Below are 16946 nucleotides of genomic sequence, written 5' to 3'. Positions count from 1 at the left end.
ACCACTAACAACTTTTAGTAATATTTTAATTAGAGATGTGCGGGTTTGGTTTTACTCGGTTCTTTTTACCAAAACTAGCGCAAGTTCGGTTTTATCCAGATTTATCTTATTGGCCTTATCTGGGTGTACTGCAGTTCTTATTGTACAGTCTTGGCATGTATGTGCAGGTAAGTGTAGTTTGGAATATATATCAACCAGTTCAATATGACCACGTTCTAAGCTCAATATGGTGATGTATATAATCTGTCTACATAGTGACTTCTCCAGACGCATCTTAGAATTCTGGTTCTCCACACACTTACCAGATTCCACGCACTGGAAGCCTTCGCAATGCTTTATGTTCCTGCAGACACTGCTGGTGGTGCAGGCCTCCTCCTGTCTGTCTAACGTAAAACAGGGCTCACCACGGAACTGGGGCACTTGTGTTATTTGGTTGTATCTGAACTGCGCAAAATGAAAAAAACTGTGGATCAGTAACGCTTAACGGAAAGTCCACACATTTATTTTTCTAATGGGTGAGGATGGAATTATCTATAATGGGTGAGGATGGAATTATCTATGATGGGTGAGGATGTGCTTATCTATAATGGGTGAGGATGGTCTTATCTATGATGGGTAAGGATGGGCTTATCTATAATGGGTGAGGATGGAATTATCTATGATGGGTGAGGATGTGCTTATCTATAATGGGTGAGGATGGTCTTATCTATGATGGGTAAGGATGGGCTTATCAATAATGGGTGAGGATGATCTTATCTATGATGGGTGAGGATGGGCTTATGTATAATGTGTGAGGATGGGCTTATCTATAATGGGTGAGGATGTGCTTATCTATAATGGGTGAGGATGGTCTTATCTATGATGGGTAAGGATGGGCTTATCAATAATGGGTGAGGATGATCTTATCTATGATGGGTGAGGATGGGCTTATGTATAATGTGTGAGGATGGGCTTATCTATAATGGGTGAGGATGGGCTTATCTATAATGGGTGATGATGGATTTATCTATAATGGGTGAGGATGGGCTTATCTATGATGGGTGAGGATGGGCTTATCTATAATGGGTGAGGATGGGCTTATCTATAATGGGTGATGATGGATTTATCTATAATGGGCGAGGATGGGCTTATCTATGATGGGTGAGGATGGGCTTATCTATGATGGGTGAGGATGGGCTTATCTATGATGGGTGAGGATGGGCTTATCTATGATGGGTAAGGATGGGCTTATCTATGATGGGTGAGGATGGGCTTATCTATGATGGGTGAGGATGGGCTTATCTATGATGGGTGAGGATGGGCTTATCTATGATGGGTAAGGATGGGCTTATCTATGATGGGTGAGGATGGGCTTATCTATGATGGGTGAGGATGGGCTTATCTATGATGGGTGAGGATGGGCTTATCTATGATGGGTGAGGATGGGCTTATCTATGATGGGTGAGGATGGGCTTATCTATGATGGGTGAGGATGGGCTTATCTATGATGGGTAAGGATGGGCTTATCTATGATGGGTGAGGATGGGCTTATCTATGATGGGTGAGGATGGGCTTATCTATGATGGGTGAGGATGGGCTTATCTATGATGGGTGAGGATGGGCTTATCTATGATGGGTGAGGATGGGCTTATCTATGATGGGTGAGGATGGGCTTATCTATGATGGGTGAGGATGGGCTTATCTATGATGGGTGAGGATGGGCTTATCTATGATGTGTGAGGATGGGTTTAGCTATGATGGTTGAGCATGTGCAGTGCTCATGCGCCCAAGGGTCATGGGGGTAACTGTAACACCCTGCACCAAGAACAGATTCGCCACTGTGCCCGTGCTGCAGCTGCCCCATATTCTTATTTCCAGGGGCACCATCTTTATGGCAGCGCCTTTGGAAAGATGGCGTTGGCACAGGAGATAGCAAAGACCTGGGCACTGTGCCATAGCTATTGCTTTCCTCGCTGAGTGCTCCATCTTTCTTCTTCTCCTACAGTAAACACACTCATACTGATAATGGAAATAACTTAGTGTAGAACACTCAGTAGGGGCAAATTTAACAAACATTCTAAAGAGGACCAGTGAAGGTATTGCATATGGCAACCAATGAGATTTTAGCTACCATTTTATACATGTACTAGAGAAATGATAGCTAGTATTGAATTGGTTGCTGTGGGCAACAACTCCCCCGATCCTCTCTAGAAGGTGTGATAACTCTCCCCTATAACATAGAAATAAAGTGTACAGTATTTGTGCATGTTCTGTACTTACTCTCTTTTTCTGACACGGGTCACACGTACTCCAGGCAGACCAGGAGGACATCACACAATCTATGGGTTCCGGAGTACTCTGCACCGATCTAACCCATCTGCTCTTCGCCCCATTGTCTTGTGATTGGCAGCTGGACAAAGATGGAGACTCAAAGTATGAAATGTACCTCAATAATGTTACCTGACGGCTTCACAACTCTACCTACAAGATGTCACCCCGGAATGTTCTACTAGAAACCTCATGATACGGTCGATATGCATTAGGTTGACCTGGTCAAAAGGCCGACAGGGTAAAAAGCTTGACAGGTACAGTAAAAGGAAGACAGTGCTTCACGTCAACAGGTTCAAAAGGTCAACATGACAATGATCAACACATATGGTCGACACAATTTTTTTTTTTTTCAACTGTTGCTTGACGTACCATCCACATGGGCTACAATTGGGAATAATAACCTGTGCCGGGCGCCGTGGCAGCGGAGTGAGGCACTTTGGCGAAGCGTGGAGAGCGAAGTCAGCCTGAAGGGTATACATTTGCAATAATTGTGGTCACATATGATGTAACAGAAATTGACATCTCGAAAAAAAAACAACCAACTTGTGTCAACCATTTTTATGTCAACCATTTCTATGTGGACCGTTTGTACCTGCCTGCCGTTTAAACTCTCTACCTTTTCCATGTCGACCTGTTGATACTGTCAAGCTTTTGACCCTGTCGACTTAATGCACCTCGACCATATATCTTTTTACTGCAGATCTTCTATAGCACAGACTTGTACTGTACAGGGGACTGATTGGGATTTGCACTTTTCTTGCAGTCATGGCAGTGTAATAAATGCGTATGATGATGCATGACAGGATGCACGGTGCGGGTCCGTCATAACGGCCTCTGGTCTCAGAATAGAGTCTTTTTTGCACCGTTATAGCACGCAAATCCACTGGTGGTGTACAGGGGCCTTTGTGCTTTTATTGCATTCACAGTGCAAAAAAGGCAAAACTTAAGGCAATTATTGAGGTAAAAAGAAGCATGGCACGGCTTAGTCGTATTTTTCACGGTGCACCAAACGTCCGAGGGTAAAAGTATGTGGACACATCTGTACAAAATCACCCTCTGGGCAGCCTAGTACTCAGAGGTGGTTCTAGAGAGGGGGCTCTTTGCAATCTCTGTATGCCCCCCCCCTCACAGCCACATTCACTGTGTCGCCTTTTCAAAGTAATTTCTGCGGAGCTCAGCGGACAGGTAAGTATAATCTATGGGTGCAAAATGTGTGACCTAGGCCTGCCGTCTTGAGAGTGACATCAGAGAGCACATTGGATCTCACAGAAGGGGATGACTTATCAAAACTTGGAGAGAGATAAAGTGGAGAGAGATAAAGTACCAACCAATCAGCTCATATCTGTCATTTTACAAACACAGGCTGTAACATGGTAGTTAGAAGCTGATTGGCTAGTATTGTATGTCTCTCCACTGTATAACTTTTCAAAGCTTAGTACATCTGGCCCATAGCACATAGACCCCCAAAGTACCAGCCAATCAGCTCCTAGCTGTCAGCTTACAGGCTGTGTTCCAAAAATGACAGTTAGGAAGCAGTTAACAAGAGCAGGTATGAGGGTAAAATCTGTACAATATATTGCTGAAGGACTGCAGTTGACGCATGAACAGAGGTGGAAAGAGCGCTACGATGCATACTTACCGACTTTTAACTTGTCCTCTCCGGGAGAAGCCCGGGGCGGACAGTCAGGTGGGCTGTGATGTGGGCGGGGCCTGAGTGTTCGCTCATTAGGCCTAAATGACGCGATTACCATAGAATCGCGTCACTAGGCCCCGCCCCATCCTCACAGATATCGGATCCCTGTTACTGTTCTCCCCATTCTGCCCACTCTTCCGGGGGTGCTGGGGACTACTCCAAAAATCTAATAGGCTACTACTATTATTCAATAAGTAACGGTTTAATAAAAACCCTGTACTGAAACGATTCCCCGCCTGCCCGCACCACAAGAGGGTTGAGACCCCACGGGCGCTGGGTGAGGAGATGAATAAAATGATATATGCATTATATATATATATATATTACCAAACCAATCCCAGGATTACAGTAAATCAGGGAAACTGCTAGTTCTAATTATCGCGTGATATACACAGTAATATCATTACCAGTGAATTTAATACATAGCGCCTGTAAATACTGTAGTACTGTATTTGTATACACAGGGATATCTGATGTACTTGCTGCCAGTGATCTCATACCATATAGTGGTGGTACACGGGATAATGCACTCCGTATATTTATATGGATGTTATAAGTGACCTCAAGTTCTGCCGCCTTTAGCTTGGCCTTCAGTAACTTACCTTTACAGTATATTGTCTCAAACTCTCCAGTGACTTTGAACAGGGGTGTATTTAGGTGTCCGAGCACCCCTGGCAAAGTAAAGGACTGGTAACCCCCCCCCCCCCCATATTTGTAATAGGGTAGGCACGTGTGCCAAAAAAGGGGCGTGGCCACTCAATAGTACCCCAATTCAAATTACACCACAGTAGTGTGCCTTACTCACATTACACAGCACAGTAATGTACATTATTCACGTTATGCTACACAGTAGTACCCCTTATACACATTATGCCACACAGTAGTGCCCATATATATATATATATATATATATGCTGTATATATATGAGAAGGCGTGCACGCTCCTGGGAAAGTGGGCATGGCTTCACAATTTTATATTATGATATCAAACTATAAATATATAATCACACCCCCTACACATGCGCACACACACAATTAGCAGCCTTACACACAATACCCACAGTAGTTCTCATTACACATAATGTCCCCAGTATAGTGTCAGATGCACATAATGTCCCCCAGTGTAGTGTCAGTTACACATAATGACCCCAGTAGTGCAGTGCCAGATACACATAATGCCTCAGAGTATAGTGCCAAATACACATATACCCCCACAGTGCCAGATACAAATATGCCCCCACATTGCCAGATACACATGCCCCCACCGAGCCAGACACTCGTATGCCCCTACAGTGCAAGACACTCGTACGCCCCCACAGTGCCGGACACTCAAATGCCCCCACAGTGCCAGATACACATATGCCCCCACAGTGCCAGAAACACGTATGCCCCAACAGTGCCATACACACATATGCCCCATTTTGATTTTACTATTAAAGGCAGCACTTTTAGGTAGATTCACATTTAGAGGCAACAGCTATCCCCCCAACCCCGTGTAGTTCCTCAACAGCAGGGATGCCCATTAATGATCAAAGAATGCCGCAGCAGCCACTGTAATTGGCGCCGGGGTCCAGCACCGCACCACAATACAGACAAGAAACTCTACATAAACCACACCTCCCAGCAGCCGCTGCTGCATACTGTGATCATTACTGGGCATCCCTGCTGGTGAGGAACTACACGGGGTTAGGGGGATAGCTGCTGCCTCTAAAAGTGAATCTACCTACTGCCCGCAGATGGCACCTCTGGACGGTGCCCCTCCTTGGCTGGCGCCCCTGGCGAGTGCCATCCTGGCCAATAGAAAGATACACCCCTGACTTTGAATATCCTTAGAATTCACAGTACTGTATAGTGCAATAGTTCCCAAACCTGGTCCTCAAGGCACCCCAACAGTCCAAGTTTTACATATCCATGCTTAGGCACAGGTGACTTAATTAGAACCTCTGTCAGTTTTATTCGAACATCTGTGCACAAACATGGATAGCACTAAAACCTGGACTGTTGGAGTGCCTTGGGCAGGGCCGTAACTACGTGTGTGCCAAGAGGGCTTGGCACACAGCGCAGTTGCCCTGAGGGCGCAACGGCCAGCGGCATGTAATGAGTCAAATTGACTCATTACATGCCGCCTCTGCTGAGTGCGCCGCCGCCGCGCTGTGGAGGGGAAGACAGAATCGCCGAGCAGCGGAGAGAAGGAGGAGGAGGGAGGGGGAGCAGGGAGCCGCAGCAGTGCTATTTGATTGGTAGTAAGCGCCGCTGCAGCATCCCCCTCTCCTTCTGTATTGGCTGCCCGGCGCTGCTATGGATGCTGGGATGCGGTTCCTTCATCCCAGCATCCACAGCAGCGCCAGGCAGCCAATACAGAAGAAGAGGGGGATGCTGCAGCGGCGCTTACTACCAATCAAATAGCGCTGCTGCGGCTCCCTGCTCCCCCTCCCTCCTCTTCCTTCTCATCTCACTGCCTGCACCGAGGGAGCTGCCAGCACGAGGAGCCTGTCAGGTAAGTATCTCTCTCTCTCTCTCTCTCTTTTAGGGGGACACCGTCTGCCATAATGTGTAAAAAGGGGTCCTGGCTGCCGCATTGTGTAAAAAGGGGTCCTGGCTGCCGCATTGTGTAAAAAGGGGGACTGGCTGCCGCAATGTGTAAAAAGGGGGACTGGCTGCTGCAATGTGTAAAAAGGGGGACTGGCTGCCGCAATGTGTAAAAAGGGGGACTGTCTGCCGTAATGTGTAAAAAGGGGGCCTGGCTGCCGCAATGTGTAAAAAGGGGGACTGGCTCCCGTAATGTGTAAAAAGGGGGCCTGGCTGCCGCAATGTGTATAAAGGGGGACACCGTCTGCCGTAATGTGTATAAACGGGGACGCTGTCTGCTGTAATGTGTAAAAAGGGGGACTGTCTGCTGTAATGTGTCAAAAGGGGGACGCTGTCTGCTGTAATGTATAAAAGGGGCTCTACCTGGTGTAGTGGCGCTACTGTGCAGCGTAATTTGAATAATGTAGACTACTGTGCACCGTAGTATGAATTGCTATTATTTTTTGGCCACGCCCCTTCCCCATGAAGCCACGCCCCTCTAAATTTTTAGCGCGCCTACGGCGCGCACTGCCCCTGTCTTACATGGGGGGGCGCCACTGTCGTTTCTTGCACACAGCGCTAAAATGCCTAGTTACGGCACTGGCCTTGAGAACCACATTTGGGAACCACTGACATTGTGCATATATTCCAATGGTTCTCAAACTCGGTCCTAAGGACCCCACATAGCTCACATTTCCAAGGTCACCCAGCAGGTGCACAGGTGTGTTCATTACTTACCGACACAATTTAAAAGATGCACAGGTGGAGCTAATTATTTCACTTGACCTGTAAAACATGAGCCGTGTGGGGTCCTGAGGGCCGAGTTTCAGAACCTGTGATATATTCCCATCTATCACATGATTCACCTCAAATTGAAACCCATAATTGGGGACTGGCGGTGTGCTCACACATTGTGATGAGGGTGTGGTCTTATCCATAGGGGCGTGGCTAGCCTCTACTAAGCGCTAAACTGCCCCTCTGGCTCTGTTGTCAAAATGCTCTTCATTTCCAGACATAGCCCTAGCAGCTACGCACAGCAAAAGGTCCCACCCACTGACACAGGCACAGTGGGTAGCAATGCCAGGATAATTATTCTATTGTATAGTGGGAGGGATAAGTAACTATTTATAAATTAAAATATAAGAAGATTATAACAGGGGAAGGAGTCACACAAAACCTTACCCAGCTGTAGATTTACAACAGGACCAGCCTTAGGCTGGCTGGGATATGTAGTACTACAATAGCAGAACAGGCAGCCAAGAGTAGTTTATCTCTGGTGTTCCGTTTAATACAAATATACGATTGTGTTACACGCTCAGACCTGTACAAGTAATATCTCACACAAGCCAACAAAGTCTTATTTTCTGCATCTTTTCTGATTAAAAAAATAAATAGAAATAATCAAGAAAACAGGTTACATATTATCAGATAATGGAAACAATATAAAATGGGCCGTTTTCTCGCATCTGTCTTTTCTTCCAGATTTTGCCTGGTTTTTAAAAAACTATTCGAGTCTATGGGGGCCGATCTATGAAGTATATCAACGTTCAACTTGTTACAAATTATGTAACATAAAATAGCACAAAAAAGTATACCAAAAAAATAATAACAGGCAGAAAAATAACATAAATGTTATTTTTTTTAAAAACAAACAAAATGTATAATAGAGATGACAAACAATGCACATTACACTATCCCCAGTGCGCGTAGGCTAAGAGTGAATCACACCGCGTTCTTACAGTTTTATTAACCCCTTGGATGCCAGGAAACCAAGCGATGCACTGTATTTTTTAAGTCCATTTTATCAGAGGTTCTGCTGAATACAATTTCTTACAGTAGCTAAAAGCTGAAGCTTTTATATTTACACCATCCAGAATCTCTTCCCGCCAGCGTTCCCCTTTACTAGGCGTACCAAAATAGCAGGATGGAATATGCTGCCGCTATTTAAATACATGTTATTAAAATGTCAATATCAGTTTACCAACCGCTACGGATGTGCAGAAAATATTTATTTTCCTAAATTTCACAGAACCTCTCACACTGACAGAGACTAAAGATAAAACTGAACCATTATGTTATCTATACAACCCAAGTCCGAAATTCATAGAGAACCTGGAAAATAAGTACCAAGTTATTATCCGCTTCTCATTATTTCACCCTTCTTATAATAAATGAACACTAGATCCTATATACAGTATGTATAGTCAATGTATGCACTTACCTGGTGAAATACAGGCCCAAATTCAGCAGGATGGTGTATAATAACATGATATAATCCCCGGTTACCCTCTCCTCAGTGCCAGGCGCTTTCTCTGAGGGGACTGTGCGGGTTTGTAATAGTTTCAAACATGAAATAAAAGTGACCACATGAAGTTACCTGGCCAAGTTGTCTAAATAAGCAAGTGCGCCCCCTGGTGAGTCTCAAAGTGTACTGCAGTGGATAAACATTATTATTCCATACAATATTATTCCATACAATAAGACATTGGTCAAAGTACCAAGCACAGCTGCCGCCTCTGACCCTTTCCTGTAGAACTGTTGCATCCTTTGAACTACTGTAATACAATAATTATTAATTTATTTTAAACACCTGCCAGTTGATGTATGATGTGATCTATGACATACAAAAAGAAGAAAGTAATACAGTACAGTATATATTTAACCCTATAAAGCAAACTGTATTATATTTGTTATATACGTTATGGGATGTGCCAGACTTACAGGGTTAACCTGTAGCCAGCAGCAAAGTTTTAAAATTGAATACACCATGAATTCAAAAATGAACCACATGAACTGACTCTCCGACAATATGGGTAACAAGCAGAAAAAAGATTGGGAACCCTCATAATAGTGCGGGCGGGCGGACGGACGGACGGACGGACAAGCATATTGTTTTTTTAACACCTCAGTAGGCTGATTACATTACTTTTATATGTATATTTTTATGTTTATATATTACATTATATTTATATAGCACTATTTTTCTAATAGGACTCAATGTACTTAATACAGCACAGAAACAATGAAATACAGAAAAGCTTTTCATATAATACAGAGAGCATGGAGAAACTAAAGGGATATTAAGGAAATGCTTCAGTAAACATGAGAGTCCCGAGTCTGTTTTTAAAGTATTCTAGAGTGGGGGCCTCTCGAACTGTGCATTGTTATCATTCACCTGGTATAAAATTCACTGCTTGGTATAGAAAGCTGTATCTGCTGATATGAAATCTCACAGTGTAAGGTATCCTTATTTGATTAGATAGATAGATAGATAGATAGATAGATAGATAGATAGATAGATATTAGATAGATAGATAGATATGATTATAACATGAGCGAGGGAGCCCCTTTGTGGTAGTTACTATGCTCTTATATGATATTGCAAAGATCTTTTTTTGAGGAATAACTATTCAAGGGGTGTGGATCATTGGATCAACAGTAACTAGGTCGATAGTCATTAGGTCAACCACTATTGGTCGACAGTGACTAGGTCGACACCTGAAATAGGTCGACATGGTCCTTATATCGACATGGGGAAAAGGACAACATGAGTTTTTTTTAAATTTTTGGGTGTTGTTTTCTTTGTAAAAGTGACGGGGAACCCCAATTACTGCACCGTGTCCCCTCGCATGGCGAGCGAAGGCAAGGTGCCTCGCTCCGCTACCGCTGCGCTCAGCACAGGTTACTATTCCCAGTCGCAGTCCACGTGGATCGTAAAGTATGAAAAAGTTTAAAAAAAGAAAAAGAAAAATGTGAGAAGCTCATGTCGACCTTTTCTATGTCGGCCTTGTCCATGTTGACATAGTGACCATGTTGACCTATAGACCATGTCGACCTAATGAGTGTCGACCTAAAGACCAGATATTCAATTCAAGGACCGATGCTATAATGGAAGACTTGAATATATGTACTGAGACTAAGTACGCAGCTTGCTTATTAATCCCTACCATTCTGCCGACACACAACCCACACTATTAAAATTTTCATTTCTGCTCCTTATTAGTGTGGCCCTACACTGACCTTTGACAACAATGTTAATTATTGACAGGCGATGGGAAGACTTTGTGTTCCTATCACCTATGTTTGTAGTATGTTAAAATTTAGAGAAGAACAAATATTACTCAACTCAGGGACAGAGGTTTAGTAATTGTCCAGCGTAGATCAAATTAAGGATTCAATAAAGTCTCCTTCCTTCGAAGTGTAGAAAGTATGGCCTGCCAAGGTGGCGCAGCCACCGCCCCAAGATGGACTCACCCCGTCACGCACCCTCCAGCTGACCTACATATTGACGTCAGGGTGCCCATGCCTCTCTATGTGCTTCGGCCTGTTATTTTTGGGGGGCTCTCCTGTCGAGGCATCCTGAAAAACACCCAAAGATCCTTTTTTGGGGGGCAAAGTGGGGACTGGGATGCTAAAGCAGTGCCCCCTAAACTAACAAATGGTGATTTAGCTTTTAAATGACAAAATAAAGCTGTAAAATGTAACAGCATTCTTTTAGACTTTCTATACAGTAAAATGGGTTCTAGAACACTTGGAAGTAATTTATATATGCAGTAAATGTCATTGGTTCATCACTCGCAGCAACTAGATTTGTTAAAGTGCACCTACGTTTACATTGCAGCACAATGGCTCGTGAAGAGAGTTATATTCAATAAAACCTACTCTGGTTTGGAATCATAGTGTGAAGTAACCTCCTCACTCATATCCACTATACAATAGTACCAAACCTCCCAATGCTTGGAGCCCATAATTAGGGGCATGGCCTCTGGAGTAGAGGGCGTGGTCTCACAGAACCCCCCTTTCCCCCCGCAGATGCTAAGTCTCTCTTCCCTGCACTGTTTAGATACCATGCATACAGCAGCGGTGATCACATGCACCCCCGGTCCACGGGACACTGCGGCCCGCAGGTGGGACAGTAGGAGAGTGTCCAAAAAGCGGGACTGTCCCACTGAAATCGGTACCATTGGGAGGTATGAGTTTCAGTGCACTTTGTTTTATGGGAAAGTCTATCCATGAGATTTCATTTTGTGGAATGAGAATAAGAAAATGAAGTGGAAATCGCGTCCCAAACTATACTTTCAATGGAACCCAAATACTGACACACGTGGCTGAAACGCATGGGGTTCATGTTCTAGGTCAGGAAAGTGCCGAGTGAGGCCTATGTACTAAGCATTGGGGAGAGATAAAGTGGACGGAGATAAAGTACCAGCCAATCAGCTTCCAACTGTCATGTCACCGGCTGTGTTTGAAAAATGACAGATAGGAGCTGGTTGGCTGGCACTTTATTTCCGTCCACGGCTTAGTACATAGAACCCTAGGTCTTTATTGCAAAGTGTACATTGCATTATTTAATATCCGGAGTGAGGGGTATTGGGGTATTATCAGCTGGACAACTTATATAATATCATCAGAAGCTTTGCAGCCTCAGGCCAGACTGTATTATATAGCGTTTAATGAGGTATATAAGCCATAGTTACCTACTTTGCTGCCTCCTCCTCCGGGAGGAGGCAGCGTTGTAGGTGTATGGGGGGCGTGGCCGGCACAGGATAGGCGGTCCGGGGGCATGGCCAGCAGCAGGATGGGCGGTCCGGGGGCGTAACATCAGGGTCGCGTCATCGTGACTCCGCCCCCCGCTGTGCTGTGCCGAGAAATGAGCCGCTGCATAGCGGGGGGCGGAGCTACGATGACACGATTCAGCGCGAATCGCGTCATCGGACCCCCTCGAGCCGCCCGCTTGTTCTCTGCTGCGGGCGGCCGAGGGGGAAAGCGGGAGGCTTGCCCACCTTTCCGGGGGGCCGGGAGGGTCACCCGATTTTCGGGAGCCTCCCGGCCATTCCGGGAGGGTAGGCAAGTATGATATAAGCTGAACCTTCCTCTGAGTCTCAGACCGCCTCCTATCCTATATGTCTCTATGGAAATAATAGTTTACATATATAAGTAGACACAAGGGACAATTATACCCCTTTCACACCAGCCTATTTTCCCGGGATGATCCCGGCAACAACCCAGGTGTAGCGCTGGTGTGAAAGGGTCCCGGGACAAAATCCCGGGAACCACGCCCCGGCATTTCAACCCTGCTCTTGACCAGGGTTGAACCCGGGAACAGCCCGACTCACTGTGCGGTGTGAACGGGAGCCGGATCAATGCGCCCCGGCTCCCGTTCACTCTCTATGTACAGGAGGCGCTTGGAGATCACGTGATCTCTAGCGCCGCCCCTGCTGCGTCAAGGGGTCTTACCCGGGAATGTCCCTGCAGTGCATGATCCCTGGACCGTACTCCCGGGTAAGACCCTGCATTTTTAGGTGTGAAAGGGGTATTATTAATGTAAAATATATAGAAAGTGAGTACCCCAGCGATTACCCAGGGATGAGCTCAGTAAAACTAGATCTTGTTTTGAATCTCGTTTGGTTCCATGGAATTGTTCACATGATTTTTTTTTTAACTTGGAACAAATGTAAATTTTTCACTTAACTGCAATCAACATTTGCTGCATCGTGTGTCCTGTTACTGAGTTCTAATATCCAGCCGGTGGCATGACCTTGTGTGCGTGACAGGACCCTCACATACCTACTCTGTGCTGCCGGGAGACCCTGCACCTTCCACTATACAGGAGCTTCCTCCTGACTGAACCAGGCCCACTAGGTTCATATCTGACGGAGGAAAGAAAGATAGGACAACAGAAAGTAGAGATAAGAGAAGAGGAAGGGGATAAATACATTAAAGGGAGTAAATTTAATAGAGAAGGAATAGAGTAACAGTAGTACGGGCAGTAAAGCAGTAAGATAAATAGTGACATGACGGTACACAAAAAAAGAAAAAAGATATAGGGATCACTGGGGCAGATGTATTAACCTGGAGAAGGCATAAGGAAGTGATAAACCAGTGATATGTGCAAGGTGATAAAGGCACCAGCCAATCAGCTCCCAACTGTTAATCTACATATTGAAGCTGATTGGCTGGTGCCTTTATCACCTTGCACATATCACCGGTTTATCACTTCCTTATGCCTTCTCCAGGTTAACACATCTGCCCCTATGTACTAAACCTTGGCGAGAGATAAAGTGGACAGAGATAAAGTACAAACCAATCAGCTCCTGTAATTGTTCAAACACAGCCTGTAACAGCCCATGGTAACCAATCAGCATTGACGTAACGTTTATAATTTGCATAGTATAAAAGTATACAGAGCAGCTGATTGGTTACCATGAGCAACTTCTCCACTGGCTCACTTCTCCACTTTTATCACTGCTTAGTACATCTCCCCATGTTGTTGTTGTTGTATAGATGAAGCATTGTTAGTGAAAGCACCCATTCTGCAAGTATCGTTCTTATTGGGTGTGGTTCATCAAATCGACAGTATCTAGGTCGACAATGTTTAGGTCGACCACTATAGGTCGACAGTTTTTTTTTGGTGTCGTTTTCTTCGTAGAGTGACCGGGATCCCAAATTAGTGCACCGCGTCCCCTCGCATGGCTCGCTTCGCTCGCCATGCTTCGGGCATGGTGCCTTCGCTCCGCTACCGCTTCGCTCGGCACAGATTACCGTTCCAATCGTAATCCACGTGGATCGTTAAGTATGAAAAAATAAAAAAATAAAAAAAATGTGAAAAACTCATGTTGACCTTTAGACCTGTCGACCTAGCACATGTCGACCTAGAAACCCTGTCAACCTTCCATCCATGTCGACCTATAGTGGTCGACCTAAACATTGTCGACCTAGATACTGTCAATCTTCAGACCGGATCCCGTTCTTATTGTAAAGGGAATTCTAATGCTATGATGCCACCTGCTGTTTTAGTATGGAACTCTGACATTACACTTTCTCCTTTACCTCACAGCTGGCAAATCTGCCGAATTATTCATCAAAACCGCTGTGTGTAAAGTAATTTAAACAGTGGGACCAGCCACAAGGGCACAGGAGGACTGGTGGCCGCGTGGCTTTGATGGTTCAGACTTTCAGTACTAGCCAGTGGTGCATCTACTGTATGGAGTGCCCGTGAGGCGACCCTGTCACTATACTCATCCAGTGACCCCATCTTTCTGGTGACATATTTGGAATGATGGCTTCACACAGGAGCAGCAAACACTCTGGCACTATTTGCTGCCTTTCAGAATATGTCACTGGAAAGATGGCGCTGCTGGGAAATGGTATGGCCGGGACCTACTGTATGGTGTGTTGTCTTATTTTTTGGTTGTTTTTGAGGGGGGTGAGGGTGCTGTAGCTGCCATTTTCCTGGAGATTTGTACATGCAGACTCATTCATTGTGCCATAGTCTACCCCGGACATGCGCCAGCGAGAGTTCACAAGCTGGCGCAGGGTGCGCAGAGACTACGCACAGGCCCCCACCTGTCTTGAATCACTCCCGCCCAGCTGTGTCCTGTTCCCAACTCCTCAGCCCTTGCTCTCATTTTCTTCTTTTTGATTCCCAAGGAACCATTAATACGGGATGCGGTTAGCACTGGAACACAGAACGCTGACATCCCGAAGGTAAGTATCGGGTCCACTGTTAGAGTTAGGACCCTGGGGCGGGTAGTGTTAGGCACTAGAAGGGGGGATGGGGTGTTGCAGTAGCTGAGCCCCCCTTCCTGAGTCTTAGCCCTAGCCGCCACGCCCACTATCTTAGCCCTAGCCACCAACCCACTATCTTAGCCCTTGCCGCCACCCCAGGCGGGTTAGGGTAGGGGACAGGGTATCGGTAAAAATAGGATTTTGGTTACCTACCGGTAAATCCTTTACTCGTAGTCCGTAGAGGATGCTGGGGTCCATATTAGAACCATGGGGTACAGACGGGTCCACCAGGAGCCATTGGCACTTTAAGAGTTTAATAGTGTGGGCTGGCTCCTCCCTCTATGCCCCTCCTACCAGACTGAGTCTAGAAACTGTGCCCGAGGAGACGACATACTTCGAGAGAAGGAATTACACAGATAGTGGCGAGATTCATACCAGCTCACACAAACATGAGAATCCGGCCAACATGCCGGAACAACTCAGCTACAGCTGAAATAGTAAATAACGCAGAACTTACCTAGGAACCAGGTAACGCTGAACCATAAAACCAATGCAGCAAAACGAAGCGCTGGGCGGGTGCCCAGCATCCTCTACGGACTACGAGAAAAGAATTTTCCGGTAGGTAACCAAAATCCTATTTTCTCTTACGTCCTAGAGGATGCTGGGGTCCATATTAGTACCATGGGGATGTAACAAAGCTACCAGTACGGGAGGGAGAGCGCGGAGGCTCCTGCAACACTGCTTGACCAAACCTGAGGTCATCAGAGGCCAAAGTATCGAACTTGTAAAACTTGGCAAACGTGTTCGACCCAGACCAAGTAGCTGCTCGGCAGAGTTGTACCGCCTAGACACCCCGGGCAGCCGCCCAGGAAGAGCCCACTTTACGAGTAGAGTGGGCCTTTACAGATTTCGGACACGGCAATCCTGCCGTGGAATATGCATGCTGGATAGTGAACCTAATCCAGCGCGAAATCGACTGCTTAGAAGCAGGACACCCAATTTTCTTTGGATCATAGAGGACATACAGAGAGTCACTTTTCCTATGACGAGCCGTCCTCTTCACGTAAATCTTCAAAGTCCTCACTACATCCAAGGCCTTTGAAGTAATTGAGGAGTCAGCAGCCAATGGCACCACAATAGGTTGGTTGATGTGTGGACACAACTTTAGGTAGGAACTGTGGACGAGTCCTAAGTTCCGCCCTATCTTCATGGAAGATGAGATAAGGACTTTTACAGGATAAAGCCCCCAATTCCGACACGCGTCGTGCAGAAGCCAAGGCCAACAAGCTGACCGCCTTCCACGTGAAAAACTTGAGATCAGCCTCCTGTAGAGGCTCAAACCAATTAAGGATTGTTTTGCAAAGAAGCAAACGAAAGGCTGTTTGATATGTCTCTCTGGGGCACACTTTATTTAAATTAAATGAAAAATGAAGTTATGAAACCGTGAAATGTATATGAAGCATTAAAACTTAACTTTTAATATGTTCTACAGACGAAAAAATACTATAATAATATAAGGAAAAAATTAATTAGACATATGAGAAAAAACATCGCTGCATAAATCAGCAAAATAGGTTAAAACAAGTATTAAATAGCATATATATAGAGGCTCAAACCAAGCAGATTGCAGGAACTGCAACACCACATCAAGATCCCATGGAGTCGTAGGCGTTACAAAGGGAGGTTGGATGTGCAGAACCCCTTTCAAAAAGGTCTGAACCTCAGGAAGAGCAGCCAATTGTTTTTGGAAGAAGATGGACAACGCAGAGATCTGGACCTTGATGGAGCCCAGTCTCAGTCCCATATCCACCCCTGCTTGCAGGAAAAGGAGAAAATGTCCAAGTTGAAACTCCACCGCCGGAAAATT

General features: G+C 45.5%; 1 protein-coding gene across 1 annotated transcript in view; it reads right to left on the bottom strand.

The window, feature by feature from the left end:
• The window catches only part of C8B (complement C8 beta chain), a 45950-nt gene extending 37020 nt beyond the window's left edge, over nucleotides 1-8930 (bottom strand). The window contains exons 1-3 of the mRNA XM_063939292.1: nucleotides 8793-8930; nucleotides 2260-2389; nucleotides 303-444 (exon numbers count right to left, since the gene is read on the bottom strand). Coding sequence (XP_063795362.1) covers nucleotides 303-444; nucleotides 2260-2389; nucleotides 8793-8839 — 319 coding nt within the window. The 5' untranslated portion in view covers nucleotides 8840-8930. The remainder of the gene's footprint in view (nucleotides 1-302; nucleotides 445-2259; nucleotides 2390-8792) is intronic.
• Nucleotides 8931-16946: the final 8016 nt, after the last annotated feature.

Source organism: Pseudophryne corroboree, chromosome 9 (genome assembly GCF_028390025.1).
Source record: "Pseudophryne corroboree isolate aPseCor3 chromosome 9, aPseCor3.hap2, whole genome shotgun sequence".
Classification (NCBI taxonomy): Eukaryota; Metazoa; Chordata; class Amphibia; order Anura; family Myobatrachidae; genus Pseudophryne; species Pseudophryne corroboree.
This window is presented reverse-complemented; position numbering and strand designations above follow the sequence as displayed.